This window comes from Diabrotica undecimpunctata, chromosome 5 (assembly GCF_040954645.1).
Source record: "Diabrotica undecimpunctata isolate CICGRU chromosome 5, icDiaUnde3, whole genome shotgun sequence".
NCBI classification, from domain to species: domain Eukaryota; kingdom Metazoa; phylum Arthropoda; class Insecta; order Coleoptera; family Chrysomelidae; genus Diabrotica; species Diabrotica undecimpunctata.
Genome location: NC_092807.1, coordinates 94,886,755 through 94,910,649, shown reverse-complemented (window position 1 = coordinate 94,910,649; position 23,895 = coordinate 94,886,755). Strand labels below are relative to the sequence as shown.

Genomic DNA, 23,895 nt, shown 5'->3' with positions numbered 1-23,895 from the left:
CTTCTGCCTTTCTTGTGAATGGTAGATATGAATAATGTCTTCCATTCTCCTGGGATTTCCGCTCTGTTAATGCAACTTTGGAAAAGTTGAGCTAGGCTTTCATATACTTTGGCTGTGCTATATTTTATTAGTTCAGCAGGAATGTTTCCTGGACCAGGTGCGTTGTTATTTTTTAACAATTTACACATCTCTTCTACATATTTTTAAGATATTCGTATAGGTGAGGCTAGGATATTTATATTATGGATTTCGTTGTTATCCTTGGCCTTTCTTCATTTAAAAGTCTTTCAAAATACTTCCCATTTATCAGTGTACCTAATTGGTGAGATTCTCTTTTCTTTTCTTGTCTTGTGATTTTAATACTCTACAACCGTAGGTAAATTTACCGGGTACTGGATGAAAAATGATTTTTTTTTATTTTTTTGGTAGACTCAGTAAAATTAACATTTATGTATAATTAGATGACTGCATGGATAAAGAATTATGAAAATAAGGCAAGGAATAACGATATTAAGTCATAACGAACCGACAACAAAAACAAGACTAACAAAATATTAAAAATTTTAAGGGTAACGTGCGCACATACTGTTTTTAAATCATAGAAGTAATAAAAACTTACCAGAATTCGCATCCAGCAGTAATTTATGGCACTTCAAAGGTTTTTATTAAAATTAAAATTTACAGTGTTAAAACATATTTGAAATCTGGTCTTCGTTCTGTTTTACTAGCAAAACGGTCAATAACTCGTTTATTAAAGTCTTCAATGTTGTTGAGAAACACTTTCTCAGATAATAACATTCCCAATGCACTTAGTTTTTCTTCTTTCATCGAGTTGCATAAAAAGGTTTTTACATAGAGAAGCATCTTTCAGCTTCGGATGATGAAATTGGCGTAGTCACTAAAACTTCCACTAGCTTAACAGTTTCTTGAAAAGTAGATATCATTTCTTCCTTTGAAAGTAATGATGAAAGGAACGGCTTCAGAAATGGTTTACACTTCTTGTCTTTCATATATTAAAATCGAAATGGATATATGTCAACAGTATCAAAGAGCAATTGTCTAGGTCTTTTTGATATTCGTTAAAACGTTTTTTCATAAATAATACCAAATATTTTAAAATCTTCATGATTAAAGTGATAAGAAACTAAAATTTTATCTGATTTCAATATTGATATAGCTGAACCTGAATCAATTAATAACTTTATACTCAAATTTTTAATATGCGCGTAAAGAAGTGGTTTATTTGCTACTTGGTAAACTGTAAAGTTGTCAACTGATCTGATCAATTTCGATTTCTATTTCTTTTTCTGAACTATTAGTTCGGATGATATTAACACAAAAGACTTCACTAAAAATAGGAATGTACGAAGATAGATATTAAAGGAGGAAAGATAGGAAGCGCTTATTAATTAAAGACCCTATATTAGGTATATATTAAAAATGATATCGTAAACAAAGCCACAACCTGACGCCTGAAAATTTGAAATTGAGAAGAAAAAGGGTATATATGAAACAATATTGTTTTGAACTTAGATCGTTTATTAATTTAAAATATCACTAACAATAGAAAATAAATAGAAGTTCACAGTTTAATTTAATGCTTTAAAACAGTACAAACTCCATAGGAATCTCGAACCATTCCAGGCCCACACTGTTCAAGTTCTGCTCCCAATAGTTTCAATTCTGCTTTTGATTTTTCTTTGATAGTTTTTTTATGTTTTCTGAGCGCTGATTTTGGTTCGGCGTATTTCTTTGAAATGTAGTCTGTTTCGGAAGGAATCGATATAATGTACGTTCTTGCAAATCTTGTTGACCTAAAAGGAAAAAAACAAATTATTAATAATAGTAATTAATTATAATTATTAATTTAGCTTTATTATTTTTTAATGTTGACTTTAGTGAAAAATTCATTATCCAGTACCAGTAGGTTTCGTATTCAAATTTAGCAGTAAAATTCTTCATTTTAATTAATTATTTTTGTATACGTCAGAATTGGTAACGCTTTTATAAGGTATTATCCTTTACTATATTTTGGTTTCTAGTAATGTGAAATGTGGATGTAGGTTGTTTGTTGTGAGTGAAATAGGTGTTGTTAATGCATAATTTGTTGTATAGCCCGAAATTAATAAATTAACGGCCATTATCATTTGGCCCATCTTCATTATATTTCACCCGATTTGCAGTTATTCATTAAGGAATTTCTTGTTAATTTTAACAAGCTCCGGGACCCGTAGCTCTTGGTAAAAATTCTTAAATCTTTGTTTATCGTATATTTTATATATATTGTAACTTCGTTTCCCATTATTCTCGTTTCTGTTTTCTGCAGGTCAGTTTTGCTGTTTTTTTGCTGCTTCATAACTCTTCATCGTTTCTGTCGTATTCAGTAGGTATATTCATTTGTATTGTAGCTTTTCTTCTAGCTCCTATTTATCTTTTACATTCTGTATCGAACCTGTCAAAATGTGTACTCTTAATTTTCATATTCCATTTAAAGAACCACTCATAATTATGGCGATTTTACTCTTATGCTCTTATCCTCTAGAGTACGCCTATGTATTTAACAAAACATATTTTTATACCGTCACTGGCAGTTTAAACGACCGATCACATTAGTGGCCTTTCTCGGTGTGAACTACCTACCTATCTACCTACAGGAACAGGTGAGTTGAACGTGTTCCAAATTCTGTTGATTTGGTGAGTTGAACGAATCAAATGTCACAATAACCTGCTAAGGTCTACGAAATCCGAAATATGTAATACTTGTTAAAGGCATATAAATTTAAATAACAAAATAATTTTCCTATTTTGTCTGCTTAGACCAAAATAAATGTTTTAAGAAAAAATAATTTTATCTCCGAATGTTATTTACTACCCGAGGTTATCACAATGTCAATGAGTTAAACAACACACAATATACAAAATATGTCGGACTCACAGGGAGCGGTAGGCAGAGAAATAGCGGATAAAACGGTAGGCTGGGTATATAAATTAAAAAAAGAGGAATTGTGCAATGTTATGACAAAATTTAACTTCGACAGTTACCAAGGTCGAACCGGAAGTTCCAGAAACGTACGATACACAAACGTAAAATGAGCACAATCAAATAATGGGCACAGTTAGAAAATGGGGCTTACATTTGGACGGGTCCAAAGACCGCACAGAATTTTTGGAAAGACTACAAGAACTCAGAACCTATTACCGAATTCAAGACGATGCATTACTAAAAGCGGTACCGGAAGAATTTAAGGGGAAAGTTGACTTCTAGACAAACTAGAACAATTTGACGAATGATTTCAATCTCACATTTTAATCAGAAAACCGGCTAGACGATTTGGAAGATCAGATCAGGATACGGACGCAGAAAACAAACGAACGATTTGAAGATTTTTTATTAGACCTGGATAATCTAATTAAAAGATATGGTAAAATGAACAAAACACAAGAATTAAAAAGAATTTACAAAAACATGCCCACAAACTATACATCAAGGAAAAAGATGTCAAGTCCGTCAAAAACCTAATGCGTTAGACCAAAGAATATGAAATTATTTAAGAAATGATTATCTAAAATATGAAAAATATGTAGGAAAAGCCGCAACAGACTCACAAAAGATTGGATAATTTAGATCTAGAAACATTTATTAGTCGCATTAAAGGAAAGCATTTTAGAAACACAAGACAGTTTACAAGAAATATGGAAAGCAATCAGAAATGCCATAGAAACCTCTATAGAAAGAACCAGAGAAAAACAGAAGATCATCAAGAAAAATCACTGGATGACAGAAAGAACGCTGCAACTTTTTCAAGGGCGAAAAAAACTGAAGTGTCTCATACATCAGAACTACAGCAAAAAATAAAATTGTTAAGGTTTCAGATTACAGATTAATAAAGAGAGCATGTAGGGAAGAGAGCATAAATGAAGAATGCAATAAACTGAAGAACTTATCCAGCTTATTAAGTTATGTGTGAATAGCTGTAGATCCAGAGTACGGATAGGTAACAAACTCTCAGAATCTTTCGAAATAAGCAGTGGCCTGAAACAAGAAGATGCGCTGTCACCTCTCCTCTTTAATATCATCCTGGAGAAAGTAGTAAGAGCAGCACAACTTAAAACAGAATTACTGACATTAAATGGACCAAAATTACTACTAGCATACGCAGATGACATTGACATTGTGGGAAACACAGTCACCAACATGAAGGAGACTTTAAATAAATTGGAGGTAGAGGCAAAGAAAACTGGTTTAAGGGTAAACGAAGAGAAAACCAAATAGATGTGCATCAACAGACAAAAGGGACGAGAATGAATAGGGCAAAATGTTACAACAGACTGATATAACTTTGAAAGAATGGAGTTTAAATATCTCGGAGCAACAATCACTGCAGATAACGATATCGCGGAAGAGATTAAAGGAAGAATTCAGGCAGCAAACAGATGTATGTACAGCCTCCACAATACTATTAAATCTAAAAGCCTAACACGAACATCAAAGATTAGAATATATAAAACGTTGATTAAACCGGTGCTTATGTATGGGGGTGAGACGTGGACCCTGACCAAAGAAACTGAAAGAAAACTTAGATGTTTTGAGAGGAAAATCCTCAGAAGAATCTTTGGGCCTTACCACAACATTAATAGCAACCAATACCGAATGAGAACAAATGCTGAGGTCAAGCAGATGTATAGAGAGAGCGATATAGTCCAAGAGATTAAATCCCAACATCTAAGATTGGCTGGTCATGTCCATAGATTCCCTAATAACCTCCTTGCCAGGTTAATATGGGAGGAAGTCCCCACAGGAAGAAGGCCCTTAGGACGTCCACGAATGTGATGGAGAGACAATATATCGTCAGATCTAAGAACAATGGGGCTACACACTGACCCAACTATTATGGACGACCGTTCAAGATGGAAGCAAGATGTGCAGTCAGCCCAAACCCACCCTGGGTTGTAGTGCTACTAGAAGAAGAATAAACTGAAGAGGCATGTAAACCAGTAGATATGCTAAGGGGATCTGAGAATATCCCTAAATCGCATCCCTTAAAATTGCAACCCCCGGTCGTAACTGCCAAACGGCTTAAAGTAGGATGACGTGTGAGGTATCGTTGGAAAGGTGATGAAAAATGGGATTGAACGCAGTATGTGTCGTTCGTATCGGAGCATGCCAAAAAGGCATTATATGGTATCTACGTTTCTGCGTTCTGCGTCGATTGTCACATAACTGTCACGTTCTGTGTCGAATGTCACGTTCTGTGTCGAATGTCACGTTCTATTAGGCACTATACGGAAAAGAAAAAGAAGTGCCAGTTAATATTGAACGTTGACAGAATAAGAATAAACAGTTGACTTCTGTGTGTCACCTTCGCTTTCATTTGACACCCCATACGTCAAAATCAGGCCAATACCAACGAAGATGTGTTATAGCGCCCATTTGGTAATGCCGCCATCTTTGTTTTTTGTCTCAACGAATTGGTTACCTCCTTGTTCCAACGAGTCCTCGTACGTCATGATCGGACCAATAGACACGTAGATACCATATAATGCCCTTTTGGAATGCTTCGATGCGCACGGCACATACTGCGTTCAATCCCATTTTTCATTCCCTTTCCAACGATACCTCACACGTCATCCAACGTTAAGCCGTTTGGCAGTTACGACCGGGGGTTGCGATTTTAAGGAATGCGATTTAGAGGATGTGCTCAGATCCCCTTAGCATATCTACTTAAACCATTATAAATCCCATGAGCTTTACTACAAAGTCCGAAATCACGACGAGTTCATTGCAAAGAGAGAACGCGACATTCTAAAGACAGAGGTAGAAAAAGCAATTAAAACTGTAAAGAATCGAAAGTTTATGGTGCAGATCAGATCACAGCAGAGGTTTTAAAAGAGACAGAAGAGGTTGGAGTAAATGTTATGCATCTGAACTGCAGACAGTATATATTAGAAATATTCGAAATATAGGCAGGAAGGCAGAAAAATCTAGATCAAACTCAAGTCAATGATTAAGTTAAAAAACTATTGCTATTATACACAATCCTTCAATATGCTAGAATAAAGCCCAATGCTCCCGTAGTAGTAATAATTATGACTGATTATAAGATCAAATATATTGTATTACGATGTATAATGGGCAGTTGAAAAAAAAAATATATATCACATATTTTTCAAGAATTGATAAAAGATGATTTAAGTACACCATTAAAGGTAAAACTTCTATTAAGTGAAGACAATATAAAAAATTTTAAAATCATTATGATATTTCTTGTAAAAATTAAATTAAAGGTATGAGTGTAAAATTGATCGTATGCATGAACATTTCCTTTGTATGTGTACCATAAATGTTGCCCACCTACCTAACCGTGATTTATGTCTTGTTTGTTAAAATAAAGCCGCCCTGATGAATCTCTGAGCGTGAAAAGTGTCCTCCTTGTATGAATCCTGTATGAATGAATACTAATATTCATATGTAATTACGTGGTTAAAGGTTCCCAGCCAAAGCCAATAAGCAAAAAAAATCAAATATTGTACTTACCTCTTAAGTTTAGTTTCAGGCTTGATCACTTTAAGGTTGGGTGAGTTCGCTAAAACAACATCATCACTGGGTGTTGGTTTAATATCAGCACTAGGCTTCGTTAAATCAACGTGGTACGGTGCTGTCTTGGATTCTATAAAATGTTGTGTCTCCAAAACTTGACTTTCTTGTGCTAATTCAGCTGCAGGATGTTTTTTTAAATTCTTAATTCTCTTTATGTGGCTTCCTTTTGGTAGAGATTTTGACAAAAAATCTAGAAGACTCGGACTAGCTGCGGTCGCAACTGTTTGTGTGGGGACGATCATGATAAGAAAGTTGTCTAAGTGAGCTCTAACATTCCATTCTCCTGAAATATAAATGAAATTAAGCAAATATATCTACAGGAAATATAAAATACTAAAGCTGGTTGGTTTTAGAAGTTTTTATTTCAAAATTTTACCTATTGAGAGGAGTCAATAAATGTTGATTAGTAGCACAAATAGTCATAGTATAGAATGCTAGAATGGTTTTGTGACAGTTGGTGCTATTGAAATTTTGTACTTGGCTACACTGGTTCACAATATTAGGTATTAGTGATTCTGGTCAGTTGGCAGTTGTGTCATGGCAAAATGAGCATTGCCGGAACGTACTTTCCTTAACTTTTTTACAAGTAAAATATTACTCTATGTTTTTTTGACGTGACAACGTCTTAAATTAGGTTGTGGCTCGGAGTCACTCATGAAAAAGTGTAACGCCCGCTCACGTCTGTTACGATGAGTCACCGAACGAGAGAGAGGCCCGCCGGACCGGCGAATGCCTTGCGTCTCTCTCCCACTCAAACATGATCGGTCCGCTGCGCGCGCAGCACTAGAGAATTAGGCGCGTTGAATCGGTGCGTGCTTGTGTCTCTGTCTTTCTCGAGCGTTCTTGGCGTTGGAAAACCGAGAAAGCGTCATAATACAAGTTCACACGTGTGGTTAAAGTATCGTCAGCTGTGTCTGTAGTGAAAATGTGGAGTGCTTAGATTCGTCATTTACAACTACAACAATAAAGGTAAATAATTGTACACTAATATTTCATTATCGTAAACTATGATTGATTGATTAATTGTTAGATTGACACAAAAGTGGAGAAACTGAGTTTATAGGTTATGTCATACTATTGACAAATGTTGATAGTGTTAAGTAAATTATTAGTTTAAATCACTCTGCAATCAATCGTAATTCAGTCGATTGAGAAGAAACAGCGCGTTTCAACTGCAAACAACTATTGTGCAATTTAATAATATTCATATCAATAAATATTCTACCGAGAAAAAGACGTTGTCACGTAAAATCTTCGCCCGTAAAACCGACTTTACAGGCAACCGATTTTTTTTTAATACAAGTTACGTCTGCATATTTTAAAATGTATATAAATTTGGTTAATTCAAAAATATTTAAATTCTGGAATTGTTGCTTTTTTATTTTATTTTACTTGTGACAAAAGAAGAAAACATTAACAATTATTATAAACAGTATTATTTACATGACAATATAACATAGGAACGAAAGGTGGTGTTTAACATACAAAGGAAAGTGTTTCACATTCAATCAAAATTACAATATCTGAACATATTAATTTTCTTTAACTTTAAGAAATTGAGTTTAAAAAGTTAATCAATTTACAAAAACTAAACAAATGTATTTTCTTCTTCCGGAGAAGGTTTTACCGTGCGTGTCCCTGTGCGGTATGCTCTCCTCAATCAGTTGTTCACATAGGGTTCCACATTCCACTCATTTATACTTAATCCACGTTGTTTTATAAACATAAGGCTTGAAACATGTCTGGTTCATGAGACTAAAACCTCGTTCACATTCTGAAGAACTACACGAAATCGGTTTAAGTGCCGTTCAACAACGGGATGAGATCTTTTGGCACTCTTGAAGGTGAATTGGCCTCGATATAATCTTGAAATCAGTTTTTTATTTTGGTTTTATTACCTTTTGCAGACATTTTGAATTTCTTCTTCTCCGTATCGTACTGATTTGTCAGTTGGGTACTGATCAGTTTCCAGTACTTTTAAATTAGATAAAAGAGAATTATATTGTTGCTTACAGTTTGAAGAGGCGCTTGATGTTGATTTAGCAGTAAACATTCTTCTAGTTCATCATAATCTTTGGCTCTACAACCCTGTGTGGGTCTTGGCCTGTTCAAGAATTAGTCTCCATTCCCCCCGGCTTTCCAATTTCTGACCCCTAGATTCCTCAAGTCATCTTCGACTTGAATTTTAAATCTAGATCATAGCCTGCCTTTTTTCCTGGTCTCCAGTATCCATTCTTTCAAGGTGTCCTAGCCACCTTAGTTTATTAATTTTAATAGACCGGACGATGTTGCATTTTTCATAGCATTGATACAACTCAAAATTGTAGCACCTGCGCCATATCCCGCTTTCTTGTACTCCTTCGCATATGTGCCCAAGTATTCTTCTTTCAAAGCGGCCTAACAGTTATCATTCTTCTAGTTAAATTGTTTATTACATTTGTTATCAGTTGTTTGTGGTTGATGGTCGCAATTTTTGGATTGTTTGTAATGGGGACCTTGTTAAAATTACCCCCCTTCTCAACAATGCAAGCCTCAGGGCTCTTGAGTGCCTCTTTTATATAATCCGTGTTTTATTTACAAAACCTTATTCTCTAGTTATTTTTTTTTCTTTTGTCAACCAGTGCCGGAACGGCGTTCCGGCACCATGACACCACTTAATTCTGGTTGGTAACTGTTACTTGTAATGTTATTTAATAATGTAGCGCATGTTTAGTATTAATTCTTACTGCAGAATAAAATATTTAAATAATTAACTGCGAACTCTTAATTACCATACTTAAGTGGCGAACAAATTCTAACAGTTTACAGCCACAATACACTGTAAACAAACATCCCTTTGTAACACCCTATTTATTTGTAACACCCTTCCAAATCTACCTGAGTGAGGCACTGAAGAAATAGAGATCATGTTCTGGAATATTAATATTATACTAAACGACGAAACAACCATATAAACACTTAATTTCGTGAACGATCATGCAGCCATCACACAAGACAAGGAAGATCTGCAATTCATGACAAAGCGATTAATACAAAAATACGAGTGATGGGTAACAAAAACAAAATACATTTGCATAGGAGGAACTAAAAAGGATGAACTAAGTTAGAAGATGGAAATCTAATTTAATGTTTTGAATATTTCTATTTGGGGGCAAAGATGGAAAGAGATGGACACACTGAAACAGAAATCTAAGACCGAATCATAGAAGTAAAAAAAATAAGCGCACTAAACTCACTACCTTACAAACAGGTAGAGACACATAGAGAAGATCTTAAAAGTTGTAGTCTTTCAAAATTAATTAAAAACTAATTAAAAACAATACCTACACAAACTAAATAGAATTTAAAAAACAAACCAACAAGCAAAAAAACATGGATGCCTAATGAAATATTAGAAGTAATGAATTTAAGAAGACAGCACAAGCATAAACATAACAGTAAATATAAAGAAATTCGCAAACAAATAAGAAGAAAAATAGTGGAGGCAAAGTGGAAGTGGCTGAAATACGTGAAGATTTACAGATAAACTTCTCCACAAAAAAATAAAGGAACTAACGGAAATAGAAATAATAGATAGTGTGGCATGCCAACAAGCATAGATGGTAGAGTCCTGACAATATTAGAAGAAATAAACGACGAATGGGTAACATATTATACAAAATATATTCTCAGATAACAAGGAACAGGTACCAACACTGAAAAAATTAAATTGGCTCAGTCTCATGTTCCATATATATGTTAAAATTATTTCGGAAAATAATTCGTAAAAGAATTTACAGAAAGTGTGAAGAGGATATGGGTCTAGAACAATTTGGTTTCAAGAACGGTATGGGAACCTGAAAGGCCTTGTTTAGTTTTACTTTGACAAAGTTAAGCACAAAAAACTAGTAGAATGTTTATAAAAAAAGAACATTCATCCCAATGATATAAATACATGATATAATATGTGAACTCCCTTGAAACCAAAATGTATAAAAAAGGTTCTGAAACGGTTTTCTTGTGACGTGTCTAAGTTAAATATTATTTTTATATGGGATTAAGCCACAATTGATTGTAATGAAAAACTGCTGAAAACGATTTCCGGAGTGGAACTCGAAACGTCAAACAGCAGTTAAGAGTGTAATTTTCATTACAATCAAAATGCATTTATTAGAATGGAGATTAGGGACACTGACACCATAAAAATCCAAAGAGGAGTTAGACAAGGTTGTAACACTCTCGCCATTATTTTTCAACCTATATTAAGAGGAAATATTTGCACGATCTTTGGATGAGACACAAAGAGGGTAATAAAGTCAACGGTATTAGTTGCCGGTAGAGAAAAAGAGTTACAAAATCTGCTAAAATGGTAGTGAGCGAGAGTGAAAAATATGGTCATAAAATTAATACCAATAAAACAAAAACAATGGTAATAATGAGAAAAAAAAACATATAAGCCAATGACAAACTAATTGAACATGTTAAAATGTTTAAATATCTAGGATGCTGGATATACGAGGCTGTAGGTTCAGAATAAGAAGTCAAATGTAGAATAGAACAGACCAGAAACGTATTTCTAGAAATAAAACAATTGACGCTGACAATTAGCTTGTTACGACGCCTGGAAAACTTTTGAGAAGTGAATATTCCGCCGCATTCTAATGATTTGATAGATACATTTGCAGAAGTCATCGCCAACATCCATTAGAGACGCCATCTAAAGAATAAGAGAAGAAGAATAATAGATAGGCAAAAAATGTCATAACCTCGGATAATATAAATATTTAAACAATAATAAAAAACTTATAATTATGGCAAAAGTAAATAAATGTCATAACCTCGGATAATATAAATATTTAAAAAATAATAAAAAACTTATAATTATGGCAAAAGTTTTGGCATTAGATAAAAATATCAATAATATTTGAACACATACGAAATTTGAATTAGCGATGTACAAAAATATAAATAAAGTTTTAACATTTTCCTCAACAATTTGTTGAAACTCTTGACTCAGAGGTTTGCAGTCCGAGCAACCCAATGATCCTTAAAGGACGTTAAGATATGAACAGAAAAATCTGTCAATAAATATGATATTAGTAAGAACAATATATACTAAAACAGAAATTGAAACAAAACATTTTACAAATGAGAACACCATCAGTTTATCGGTACATTTACCATCAGAAGTTATTAGTACATTTTAATTGCATATAAATGTTCTGATTAGTGGTTAAATACCTTCTTGTCGCTGGTCGTAGAGTACGTTGGCATCGGTACGCTTTTCTTCTTTTTTGGGCACAGGAGATGCGATGGCGCTGTAAGCACACCAACATACAGGTAATAGCAAAATTATCGACTTGATCAACATTTCGGTGTGGCACACTCAGTGAAAAGTTATCAACTGTGTCTGTGATAAATTCTGCTGGAGCGGTGTTTGGCCCAGACTCGATTTACGGTATAAAAGACTGGGTCGGGGCTAGTTCTTTTTATAGAGGGATTATTAGATGAAGAGGTGTTAAATAGCTGATTTATTGTTACAACAAATAAATAGTCACTTGAAAATAGAGCATGGGACAGACACCTTTTTCTATAATCCAATAAGCTGAGTATTAAAACCTCTCTCTCGTCAGTCCTGAATAATCTTAGGAAGCGGAGTGGTCATCGTGATGTCGTATATTATCTGTTTCCAAAAATATGTCTCTAATCATTTCTTTTAACTCATGCGTAGGTCTTTTGCGCATTCCTGTAATTTGGTCTCTCTAGTTTAAGATCTTCCTCGTGATCTTCGGTTTTCTACCTTTAGTTGGATAATAATAATAATAATAATATAATTCCTCTCGAAATCACTTAGATCAAATGCTAAAAACTGTAGAAACTTTTTCAAATGATATCAGTATGCACTTTGGGTTAGACAAATGTCGTGTACTAAATATAGTCAAGGAAAGGTTCAGCCAGGAGGATTGGATATGCAAAATGGCCAAAACATCGAGGTTATGGGCGAAATTTTGACATGTATAAATATCTATGAGTAAAGCAAGCGCGGAAAATTGACCATAAACAAATGAAAATCGAATTAACATCAGAGTTCATACGAGGAGTAAAACAGTTACTCTGCTCACATCTTCATAGTACAAATTTGTTTAAGGCATTAAACACCTACGCATTTTCTGCGCTTAGGTACTAATTTGGGATTATTAAGTGGACTAAAACGGATATAGAAACTCTTCAGCGAAAAGTACGAACCCACCTCACAAAGGCACAAAAACACCATCCTCGAAGTACAGTAGAAAGAACGACATTACCGCGGTATTTAGGAGGACGAGGACTTATTGATATAAGCGAGCAATTAGAAAAATAGATTACTAATTTACGAACTTATTTTCAGGTGCAGGCGGAGACATCTACTCTTCATCGCGCGATTTGTGCAGTAGATGACACAACACCGATTAAACTGAGGGAATAAGAAATGCGCATAAAGCATCTTACTAAGAACGAAAAAATGCGCATCTAGATGGGTAAACTTCTGCACGGGCGACATCGGAATGAAGTCAGTCAAGACTATGTCGACAATATAGCGTCGAACTATTGGCTGACATCAAGAAAGGTGTTCCCTGAAACAGAAGGTTCATTACTCGCCATTCAGGATTAGGTTATACCAACCAAAAATTACCTGAAATATATCGTCAAAGACCCTCAGGTCCAAAACGGCAAATGCCAATATGGATGTCAAGCCCAAGAAACTATCCAACATCTTACCGGGGGCTGCCAGGTATTTGCTGCAACTGAATATAAGGAACGGCATGACTCAGTAGGGAAGATCCTCCATCAAGAGGTAGCTTTTAAACTGGGACTTCTACAAACAAATCATCTTCCATATTATCAATACGTTCCTGTGAGTATGCTTGAGAATGACAACTACAAGCTATACTGAGATCGTACTGTGCTCACAGACCAAACTGTAGCACATAATAGACCAGATCTCGTGCTAGTTATAGTGATGAGAAGGTCACGAACGATCCGTTTACAAAGATCTGATCTTTTTAAAGACCCGTGATTGATACAATCACATTCTGTGACCCTATCGTTGGAATTACCCTATGAATGACGCTGTTTAGTGTTTACGAAACGATCTGTGTGATGGCGACACGTTGCTCGGTCAAATTAATGCATGAACCGCGAACCGCAAAGCGTTCAAATGCTGATTTCAGTTTCCCAGAACGGCGAAACCCTTACGCTACAAAACTGTAAAATTATATACATTCGAATTGTCGAGTCCATAGTCCCGTAGTCTGTTCTGTTTATAAATTTGTAGGAAATAAAATCCATTTTAATTGTTGCATTATCAATATGGAATTTGTAATTTTACTTAACTTTTTCAAGTATTTTTTTTTACATTTTAATGATTTCTGAAGATGATTTCAGAAATACAAATCTTATTGTCAGCCTTAAACTATATTTTATTCTTAAATGTATAGTACCAATATCGAATTCTACACGTAAACAACAATATAATTATAGTCGTTCTAATGAACGAATCTCTATGAACGGGTCCTACATTATCCTTAATTCATATACTCTCAAAAAGATTCATAAACACATCAAAATTAAACTCTACACACTTGACCTTTACACAACAAATTTAATTAGTCGTTCATATGAACGGATCTTTATGAACGGATTATTTTAATGAATGACCTGAAAGATCCGGGTCACCGAAACGAACCAGATCTTCCCATCACTAGCTACTTAATAAACTAACAAGACAAACAACACTAATCGATTGGCGATACCTAACAACAATAATCTGCGTGTTAAGTACAACGAAAAGATCGCCAAGTACAGAGATCTGGAAATACAAATAAGGAGACAATGGAGAATGGAAAGTAACCACACGATACCTATTATTCTTTCTACCACTGGAGTCATCCCGAAGAACCTCCTAGAAAACATAAAAAAGCTGGGTCTAAATGGACATCTATATAAGATCATGCAGAAAGCTGTGCTACTTTCGACGTCCAGATGCGTGCGAAAATTTTTGGGAGATACACCAGCGTACCAAGTCATCTAGGACTTGATAATATGGAAAGAATCCCACCAGAGCTCAATCCTTTTGATGCCGTTTTTTCTCTTAGAGGGAGTGTGAGCCGTATGGCTAAATCTGGATAATAAATAAGAATAATAAGTAAAAGGTAAAAGAAATAATAAATTAGACTTACTCACAATCAATTTAATTTAACTATCCAGACGACCGGTTTCGCTTTCTACAATATGCAAAGCATCTTCAGGTCTCCATACAAAGTTAAATAAATGCTGAAATAATAAACCCACATTAGGGTGTTGTCTAATAAAGATAAACAAAGATAGATGATATAAATTATATAAATTACAGTAATTACTGTAATTACTGTAATTTAAGCGTCAATATAATAATAAAATACAAATTAAAATGCAATATTTATAAGTATTTAAAAATAACAATAATATACATAAAAAAATACACTACAATATTGTGCAACATAATTCAATATAATAATACAATACAAATTAAAATGCAATATTCATAAGTATTTAAAAATGACAATAATATACATAACTTTTCTACTTACGCATATTTTTAATTTACCATGTAATAATATTAATAAAAAAGTCCTCCCCGACTGGGAATCGAACCCCGGTCTCCCGCGTGACAGGCGGGGATACTGACTACTATACTACCGAGGACATGACACAAACGTATTTCAAAATTGACAGTTCTGGGTCATACAGTGATTTATTGAGATTATTATTTTGAAATACAAAAGACTAATATAATTATGAATATTTAATAAATAATACAAAACATATCACATAAATAATAATATTAATAAATATTTTGTTATATATATATAATATAATATTATATGTATATATATATATATATATATATATATATATATATATCATCATATAACGGGGGTCCTACGGCGATTGCCGCTTCCCGCATTTCAGCCTCCATCTTTTCCTATCTCTCCAATCTCCCTCTTCTAAGCCTCTAGATTGCATTGTTTTTGTAATTTCTCTTCTCCAGGAATTTGGTGGTCTTCCCCTTTTCCTTCTTTCTGGCGGAACATACATTAAGGCTTTCTTTGGCCACCGCTCCTCCTCCATTCTCATCACGTGACCATACCATTGTAATTGCCTTCCTTGTATTCTATCTGAAAGAGTATCTCTAATTCCTGTACGGTTTCGTATTTCCTCATTCCTGATTCTTTCCATTCTCGATACTCGACATGACCTTCTAAGATAATCCATTTCCACAACGTCTACTTTATCTCGTTCATTCTTTGTCATCGTCCAACATTCGGCACCATATGTGGTAATTGGTATATTGGTAATTATATATATATATATATATATATATATATATATATATATATATATATATATATAATATATATAATATTAAATATTATATATATTATATACAACCTAACACACAGAAAAACGTAAGGGTAAGAAGAACGAAAATCGCAAGATGAAAAAAGCCAAATACGGAAACACATCCCCGGGTGGAAAATCCACACCTCTGATAGAGGGAGCCCCATCGGATACGGGGGGGGGGGGCAATGTTGCGAAGAGTTCGGAAGACCCAGTCTTATCAAAGCTCAACCAAAAAAAATCGAAACGAAGAAAAGATAGAACATTCATATGTGCAACATGGAATATACAAGGATGGAACAAAAAGGCGACGGAAGTGATCAAAGAGTTTAAAGAAAGCAACATCGACTTACTAGTAACAACAGAAACCAAAAAGAAAGGAAATGGAACGGAAACAATAGAAGACCATATCCACTGCTGGAGCGGAGTTAATAAAGAATGTAGAGCAAAGGCAGGAGTAGGAATACTAATCAAAAATAAGTGGAAGAACAGGGTTAGAACATGGGAACCAATCAAGGAGAGAATAATTAAAATGCATATAGATATATACGGTAAAGAGACAGTGATACTCGGAGTATATGCACCAACAGACGATTCTCCGAGAGTAGAAAAAGAACATTTCACGGAACAACTCCAGAATCAAATAGAGCTAATTAAAAAGAACGTGGAGATAATTATAGCAGGAGACCTTAACGGCAGAACCGGAAGGAAAGAAAACGATAAAGTAGTGGGGAGATTTGGAGAGGATGAACAAAACGATAACGGAGAACGTCTGATTGAATTATGCGAATTAAACAACCTAAAAATCACCAACGGATTCTTCAGACATAAAAATATTCATAAATATACATGGACGCAAGAAACACGAAAGCTGAAATCGATAATAGACTACATAATAATCAAACAAGATACCACAATAAAGATCAAAGATGTGCGAGTCAAAAGAGGAGCAGAATGTGGAACGGACCATAGACTACTGACAGCAAAAATGGGCATTAATTGGAAACATAACAAGACCCCCTCCACAGAAGAACCATTGAACACTATAAGAGAAAAACAATACAATATAGAACTACTCCAAGAACAATCAATAAGAGAACTATACCAACAACGTCTAGACCAAAAATTAATAGAATTTAGATACGGCAACATCGAAGAAATATACGAGCATATAAAGGCGAGTATAAAGCAAGCAGCATTCGAAGCCCTTGGGGAAAAAGAACATATAACAAATAAACAGCACTATAATGAAATAAATGAACCAACAAAAAGAATAATTGAAGAAAAAAAGCAACTATACAGAAAATGGCTGACTACAAACAACGATGAAGTTTATAAAGAATATAGAGAAAAAGATAGAGAAGTGAAAAAACAAATAACACAGCAAAAGAATGAAGAATGGGAAAGAATCTGCTTAAATATTGAAACATATATAGGAGGTACAAGAACTTCGGAGTCATGGAAAGTACTGAGAGGATTGAAACAAAACTCAAAAGAAAAAACTAAATTGGGAAATATACAGGACAAAGAATGGAAGGACTACTACAAGGAACTATTAACAGAACAAAGACCACAATTCATTGGAAAAGAAAACAGGCGAAGACGAAGCAGATTCCCACAACAAGAAATAGAAATAACAGATAGGGAAATGAGAACGGCCATAAAAGCAATCAAAAATAAGAAAGCACCGGGACCTGGAGGCATCTCACCTGAGCTTATAAACTACGGATCAAAAAAATTACACAGGATGATACAATGGATATTTCAGAAAGCCATAAATGGAGAACAGCTCCCAAAGGAATGGACGGCGGCATATATGACATCTATATTTAAGAAAGGAGATAGAAAACGATGCGAAAACTACAGAGGAATAAGCGTAATATCATCAATAGGAAGATTATATGGGAAGATACTGCGAGAAAAGATAGAGCAAGCGATAAAAGGCAAAATCGGGGAGGATCAGGCAGGCTTCACGGCAGGAAGATCATGCATAGACCACATATACACACTGGAACAACTGTTGGAAAAGAAAAAAGCAAAAAATAGAGATATACACTTGGCATTTGTGGATCTGAGAAAGGCATATGACTCTGTACCAAGGTCAGAACTATGGGAGGCAATGTACAAATTAGAAATACAGACGGAACTCATAGAAGCTACAAAAGCTCTGTATAAAGAAAATAAAGTGTCCATTAAAATGGGAACAAGAATCATAGGAGACTTCACCACAACAAAAGGGCTCCTGCAGGGTTGTTCCACATCTCCAACCCTATTCAAAATATACTTAGAGAAAGCGTTGACTACATGGAAAAGAAAATGCGAAGGCATGGGAGTACCGGTACGGAACGAATACCTATGTACGTTAAGTTTTGCAGACGATCAAGTAGTGATTGCACAAGACCAAGACGACCTCAGCTACATGATGAAGAAACTACAAGAAGAATATACCAAGGCTGGCCTAGATATTAACCTCGCGAAAACAGAGTACCTATCTACAAGTGAAGAAGACATAGAAGATCTACAGATTCAAATACCTGGGGTTTATAATCACGAAAAAGGCAACAACAGAGGAAAAAAATACACAAAGATTAGGACAAACAAGAACAGCAATCCGACAACTTAACTCAGTATGGTGGGATAGACACCTAAATATGAAGACAAAAACGCAGATTTATAAAACATTAGTGTGAAGTATTATGACATATGGGGCCGAAAATTGGATCATAAACAAGAAAAACAGCAGTAAGATAATAGCAACAGAGACGGAATGCTTGCGAAGATGCTGCAGAGTAACAAGAATGGATAGGAGAAGTAATGACGAAATAAAGCAAAGAACATCAATAGAAACAGACATACTAACATATATAGAACAAAAAAGACTTAAGTGGTATGGACATGTAAGAAGAGCTAGCGACAGCAGATGGATAAAAAGAATAACCGAATGGAGCCCCATAGGAAGGAGGAAAAGAGGACGACCCCGAAAATCCTGGAGGAACGAAGTAGACGACGCCATGAGTAAGAGAGGACTAAACGATGGAGAATGGAACAACAGAGAGAGATGGAAACGGTTGAGCGAGGGAAGGCAGTGAATACTGTAGAATCCCTAAATATATATTAAATATATATACAAAAGGAACATTTTTATATTCGAGAGAGGAAGAGAGAGAAAATATATCTCCTGTCTCTTTCTTACTCATTATCTTACATATGTAATGATTTCACAGATTCACTCCCATACAAATTTCCAACCTGGAGCGCGCGTATAGAAGTATAACTTCAAAAACTAAACGTCTATGGAATTCGATGAGAATTTATTTGTATTGGTTTCAATCTTACTTGGGAAATAGGAAACAACTAGTCACATCTCTATTCACAAAAGCATTGTATGTGGCGTCCCGCAAGGTTCGGTATTGGGTGCTTTACTTTTCCTTATCTTTATAAATGACATAAATAACTTAAAACTATAACTTCGTGCAACTATAACTTCTGATCTATTTAAAATAAAAACCTGGCCCGACTCTAATTCATTCTCTTTTAACGTGAATAAGACAGTAGCATTATCCTATAAAGGAGCTCTTCAACCCTTGCTTCTTAATAACAGCCAGATCAGTACCTTCAGCTACTTCAAAAAGAACGGAATTTTAACGCTTTCCTCTTTATATATTTTAGAAACTGTTTGCTTAATTCCTAAACACCTATATGTTTTTCCAGCAAGACCTAATCATGACTACTCCACCAGAAATTCAACCTTTGATATGTATTTACCGATCCCCTTCACTGAGTTGGTAAAGAAATCTATATTATATTCGGCAAAAAACTTATACAACCATCTCCCTTTGCAACTTAAATCTACAACTTATTTCCTTAAGTTCCGTAAATCGACAAAAGCCTATCTATCTGAAAGACCATATTATTCAGTGGAAGAGTTTCTTAACGAATAACTAAGAAATTACAGTACCTTTATGTACAAGTAACTAAAGTATTTTTATACATTTATATTTGGGTATCACATGCTGGAAACTTCCGTTCGGAAGGTTTTATTATGCAATTTACAATTTAGTGAAATTTTGCAATGGATATTTTGTATATAGACCTTCTATATTTTATTATCTTTTATTTTGTGATATTGGCGATTTATGCAATTTTAGTAAATTTTAATTGTTATTGATATTTTTCTGACATTTTGTAAGCTTTGTCCATAAAATTGTACAATTTTCAGTAATACTAAAATATTTTTCTATTCTTGTGATGTAACTACCCTTGCGAATATTCATAATAGAATAGTTTTTTGTGATACCAAACTCGATTAAAAGCGGTCTCCTCTTTCGTTTCGTCTAACAATTTCAACATTTATATTATTAAATCGGTAATTTTGTTTTATTTAATATTTCATTCGCATTATTTTGATGCTGTATCATTAAATTTTTAATCAAACATCCTTCTGTATCTACTCTCTACGCTACACCTTTGTTTTTGAACAGCCTGCACTTCGAAATCAGCCCAATGCCATAACGGGAATACAGGCAGATGATATTTTTATATTTTTTGTAGTGTAGCGATGAGCCACGACCTCATCGATAGTACGGGAATACCACCATTTAGCAGATGCTACTCGCGCCTGTGAATCGTATAACCTTGATGATGGTCAGGCAACGGTTTTTTAGTGTGTTTGATCTTAATTAAAACTGTTTTGTATTCTCTAGGTTAATTAAGAGGAATTTAAATATTTTATATTCGTAGAGGTATAAATACCGCCATAAAAAATGATGCCGTTCGTTGGCCCTGTTGTTTTTTATTTTGATATTTAGATTAATGATAGATAATAAGAACTGGATTAATTAAAATTGTTAAATCATCAGAAGGATAAAATTTACTATTTTTATTGTTTATTTCTGCACAAATAACGAGCTTAGAATACACAACACATTTTTTGACCACAAAGACCAACCCAACACAAATATACATTTAATAACACCCGTGGAAAAAGATCTATGATAGATTACATTCTTCTCTTTAAAAAGGGAGACAAATGGGACCTGGAAATCTACAGAGGAAATAATTTATTAAACACACCACTAAAATTAACAACAAAAGTGATAACAAATAAACTGAATAAAATTATAACACTAACAGAAGAACAACAAGGTTTTAGGTTGGGAAGGTCATGCACCGACGCACTATTTATAACGAGGCAACTGCAAAAGAAATCATTAGAATACAACAAATCGGCATATCTATGTTTCGTGGACCTTAAGAAGGCATTTGACCGGGTTAAATTAAAGGACGTTATTCACTAATTGTACGCAAGAGAAATACCTCTAGAAATCCTCTATTGTTCAACCTGATTATGGATGAAATAATAAAAGAAGTAAGAACTTTTAGGATACCAAATGGGAGAAAAACAATTTAAAATAATCTGCTATGCAGACGACGCAATACTACTCTCTCAAAGTAAAGATTATTTGACATGCTAATTTGAGCTCAAATAATAGAACAAGCGATGGAGGTTAAATTTATCTAGGCATCTCATTATCTAGCTACGGAAAGCTCGAAACAGAAGTGGAAGATCAAGTGAAGAGAGCAAATAGAGCCGCAGCTTGCCCGAATGAAACAATATGGAGAAATAAAAATATCGGGAAAAAAATACGTGGACGGAACGAGAAATGGAAAAACTCAGAATAAGGACATGAGTGAATATAAAGATGATAACACAGACAGAAAGAATCCAGATTTAAAGGGCAACATAATGAGAAACAAAGAAAAGAACGTTTAAAAATGACAACATCGAATGTATGAAGTTATAAAAGAAAAGAAATCGAACTGGAAAAAGAAATAGAATACAAGAAGATTAAAGTAGCAACTATAAAAAAACAAAAAAAAAGAAGAAGAACCACTACTTTGAAAAACGGAAACTAGTAATATATAGTGGAGTAGAAGAGAAAAAAAAAACTCAGACAGGGGTAGCATGTATGGTAAAGAAAAATATCATCAATAAAGTAAGGAATTGGATATATTTTAATGAGCGTATACTTAGAGTTGATATAAGGATGGGCAAAAAGGAAACAATTACGCTATGGACCTGATTAAGATGCAATAAAAAATGAAAAAAAAAAATGAATTCTGTGACCAACTTCAAGAAGTAATAAATGATTGCATAGCGAAAATACTAATCACAGTAGATATGAATGCTAGAGTGGAAATGAAGTATAAAAATGGAAAGATGCTATATAAAATGGATAGATGCTAGATAAAATAAACAATAATGGAAAACTATTACTTGAATCTTATTTAGACAATAGCGTAATGATCATGAATATACATTTCCAAAACAAAAAGATACATAAGATCACAAGAGAAGTCATATCAAGAATCGAACAATCATTATTGACTATACTATAGTGCAAAAAACAGAGAGGAGCTATATAATGACGTAAAGGTAAGAAGAAATAAGAAATACGAGTACAAGGAAATAGGAAAGAGAAACGGACACCGTGGTGAAATAAGGAGGTAAAAATCGACATTAAACAACGAAGAAATTGTTGAAATAAAAGACAAAACGCAACAAAGATAAAAAAATACAAGATACAGAGTATAATAGCCAAAACATAATAAAGAAATAGTCAAAAATGAGAAAAAAAAAGCTTGAATACGTTTGGAGAAAAAATGGAGGAAAATAGTAAAGAAAATGTAAAATTGTTTTATACAACCCTGAAAAACCTACGAAGCAACAAAGAAATAAATTTAAAACAAATAATGTTCAAAAACGGAACCATATTAACCGATGACAAGGATATAATGGAAAGATGGAGAGATTTTAAACAACTGTTGAGCAGAGAGCAAGGAAAAGCAGAAAATGAAAACAACATAATTAGCGGATAAGAGGAAAACACAGAGGAATCAAAAGCTATACAGAAAGAAGAACTAAAGGAAGCAATACGAAAGATAAAGACAGGAAAAGCTTCTGCGAGTGATGCAGTTAGTCTAGATATGTTGAAATATGGGGGGGGATGCAAAAAATAAGAATATGAAAATTGGAGTATTTACCAATGTCATATGATACCCAGAACGTTATGGAGTCATCCATCTTATTATGCATGGCAAAATATGTGAAAAAAGGGGTTGCAGGTCGAAGGAAGGTCCTTCTGGTCGTAACCTACGTGGGTGGTTTAATCAGTCTTCGTAGTCCCTCTTCAGCGCCGCGGTAAATATAATTATGATAGCCATCGTGCAGTGATAAACATGGTACGGAAAGAAGAAGAAGAAGATGAAGAAGAGCTTGTAGGGGTGATTTAAAAGGCTTATGGTTCGGTAATTTAAGAGATCTGTAGGATCGCCCTTGTTGTGTATTAAAATGGTAAGTACACTGTGCTATCTTGTAGGTATTTCGCTCTGATGCAGACACACAGTTGAACAGTTAATTTTATATTCTAAAAGTCTTTCTTCTCTAATCTTTATGGCTTCTATAACGATATTATCTTTTCCTGAAGTACTATTTTTTTTTTTATTTTCTTTAGAGCGTTTCTTATTTCTTCCGTTGATATCTTTCTTCTGCTAGTGCCTATCCTCTATGGATGTTGGCTACCACAATGGCCCATCGTATTTTATTAGCAGCTGTTCGAAATAGGTCTGTGGTGGTCATATCTGTCCACTGTCTCAAATTCTTAAGCCAGGATATTCGGCGGCATCCTGGTCCTCTATTTCCTTCTATTTTCCCTTCTAATATCAATAGTAGGATTCTGTATTTGTTGATATATCAGGCATTAATTCCGATCCAATTCGCTCTAAATTAGTTTTAACGCATTTGCCGGAGTGTCATCAGGACCAACAGCTTTCCTGTTCTTTGCCAACTTTATAGTTGGCAATACTTCTACCTTTAGTATTTCTGGTCGTTCTTCTGG

At 34.3% G+C, this 23,895-nt stretch overlaps 1 protein-coding gene across 1 annotated transcript in view; it reads right to left on the bottom strand.

Annotated features, from left to right (window-relative positions):
• Positions 1-1,518: 1,518 nt before the first annotated feature.
• Positions 1,519-23,895, bottom strand: part of LOC140441492 (uncharacterized) — a 70,676-nt gene continuing 48,299 nt past the window's right edge. The window contains exons 4-5 of the mRNA XM_072532247.1: positions 6,536-6,881; positions 1,519-1,814 (exon numbers count right to left, since the gene is read on the bottom strand). Of these exons, the coding sequence (XP_072388348.1) occupies positions 1,595-1,814; positions 6,536-6,881 (566 nt within the window). The 3' untranslated portion in view covers positions 1,519-1,594. The remainder of the gene's footprint in view (positions 1,815-6,535; positions 6,882-23,895) is intronic.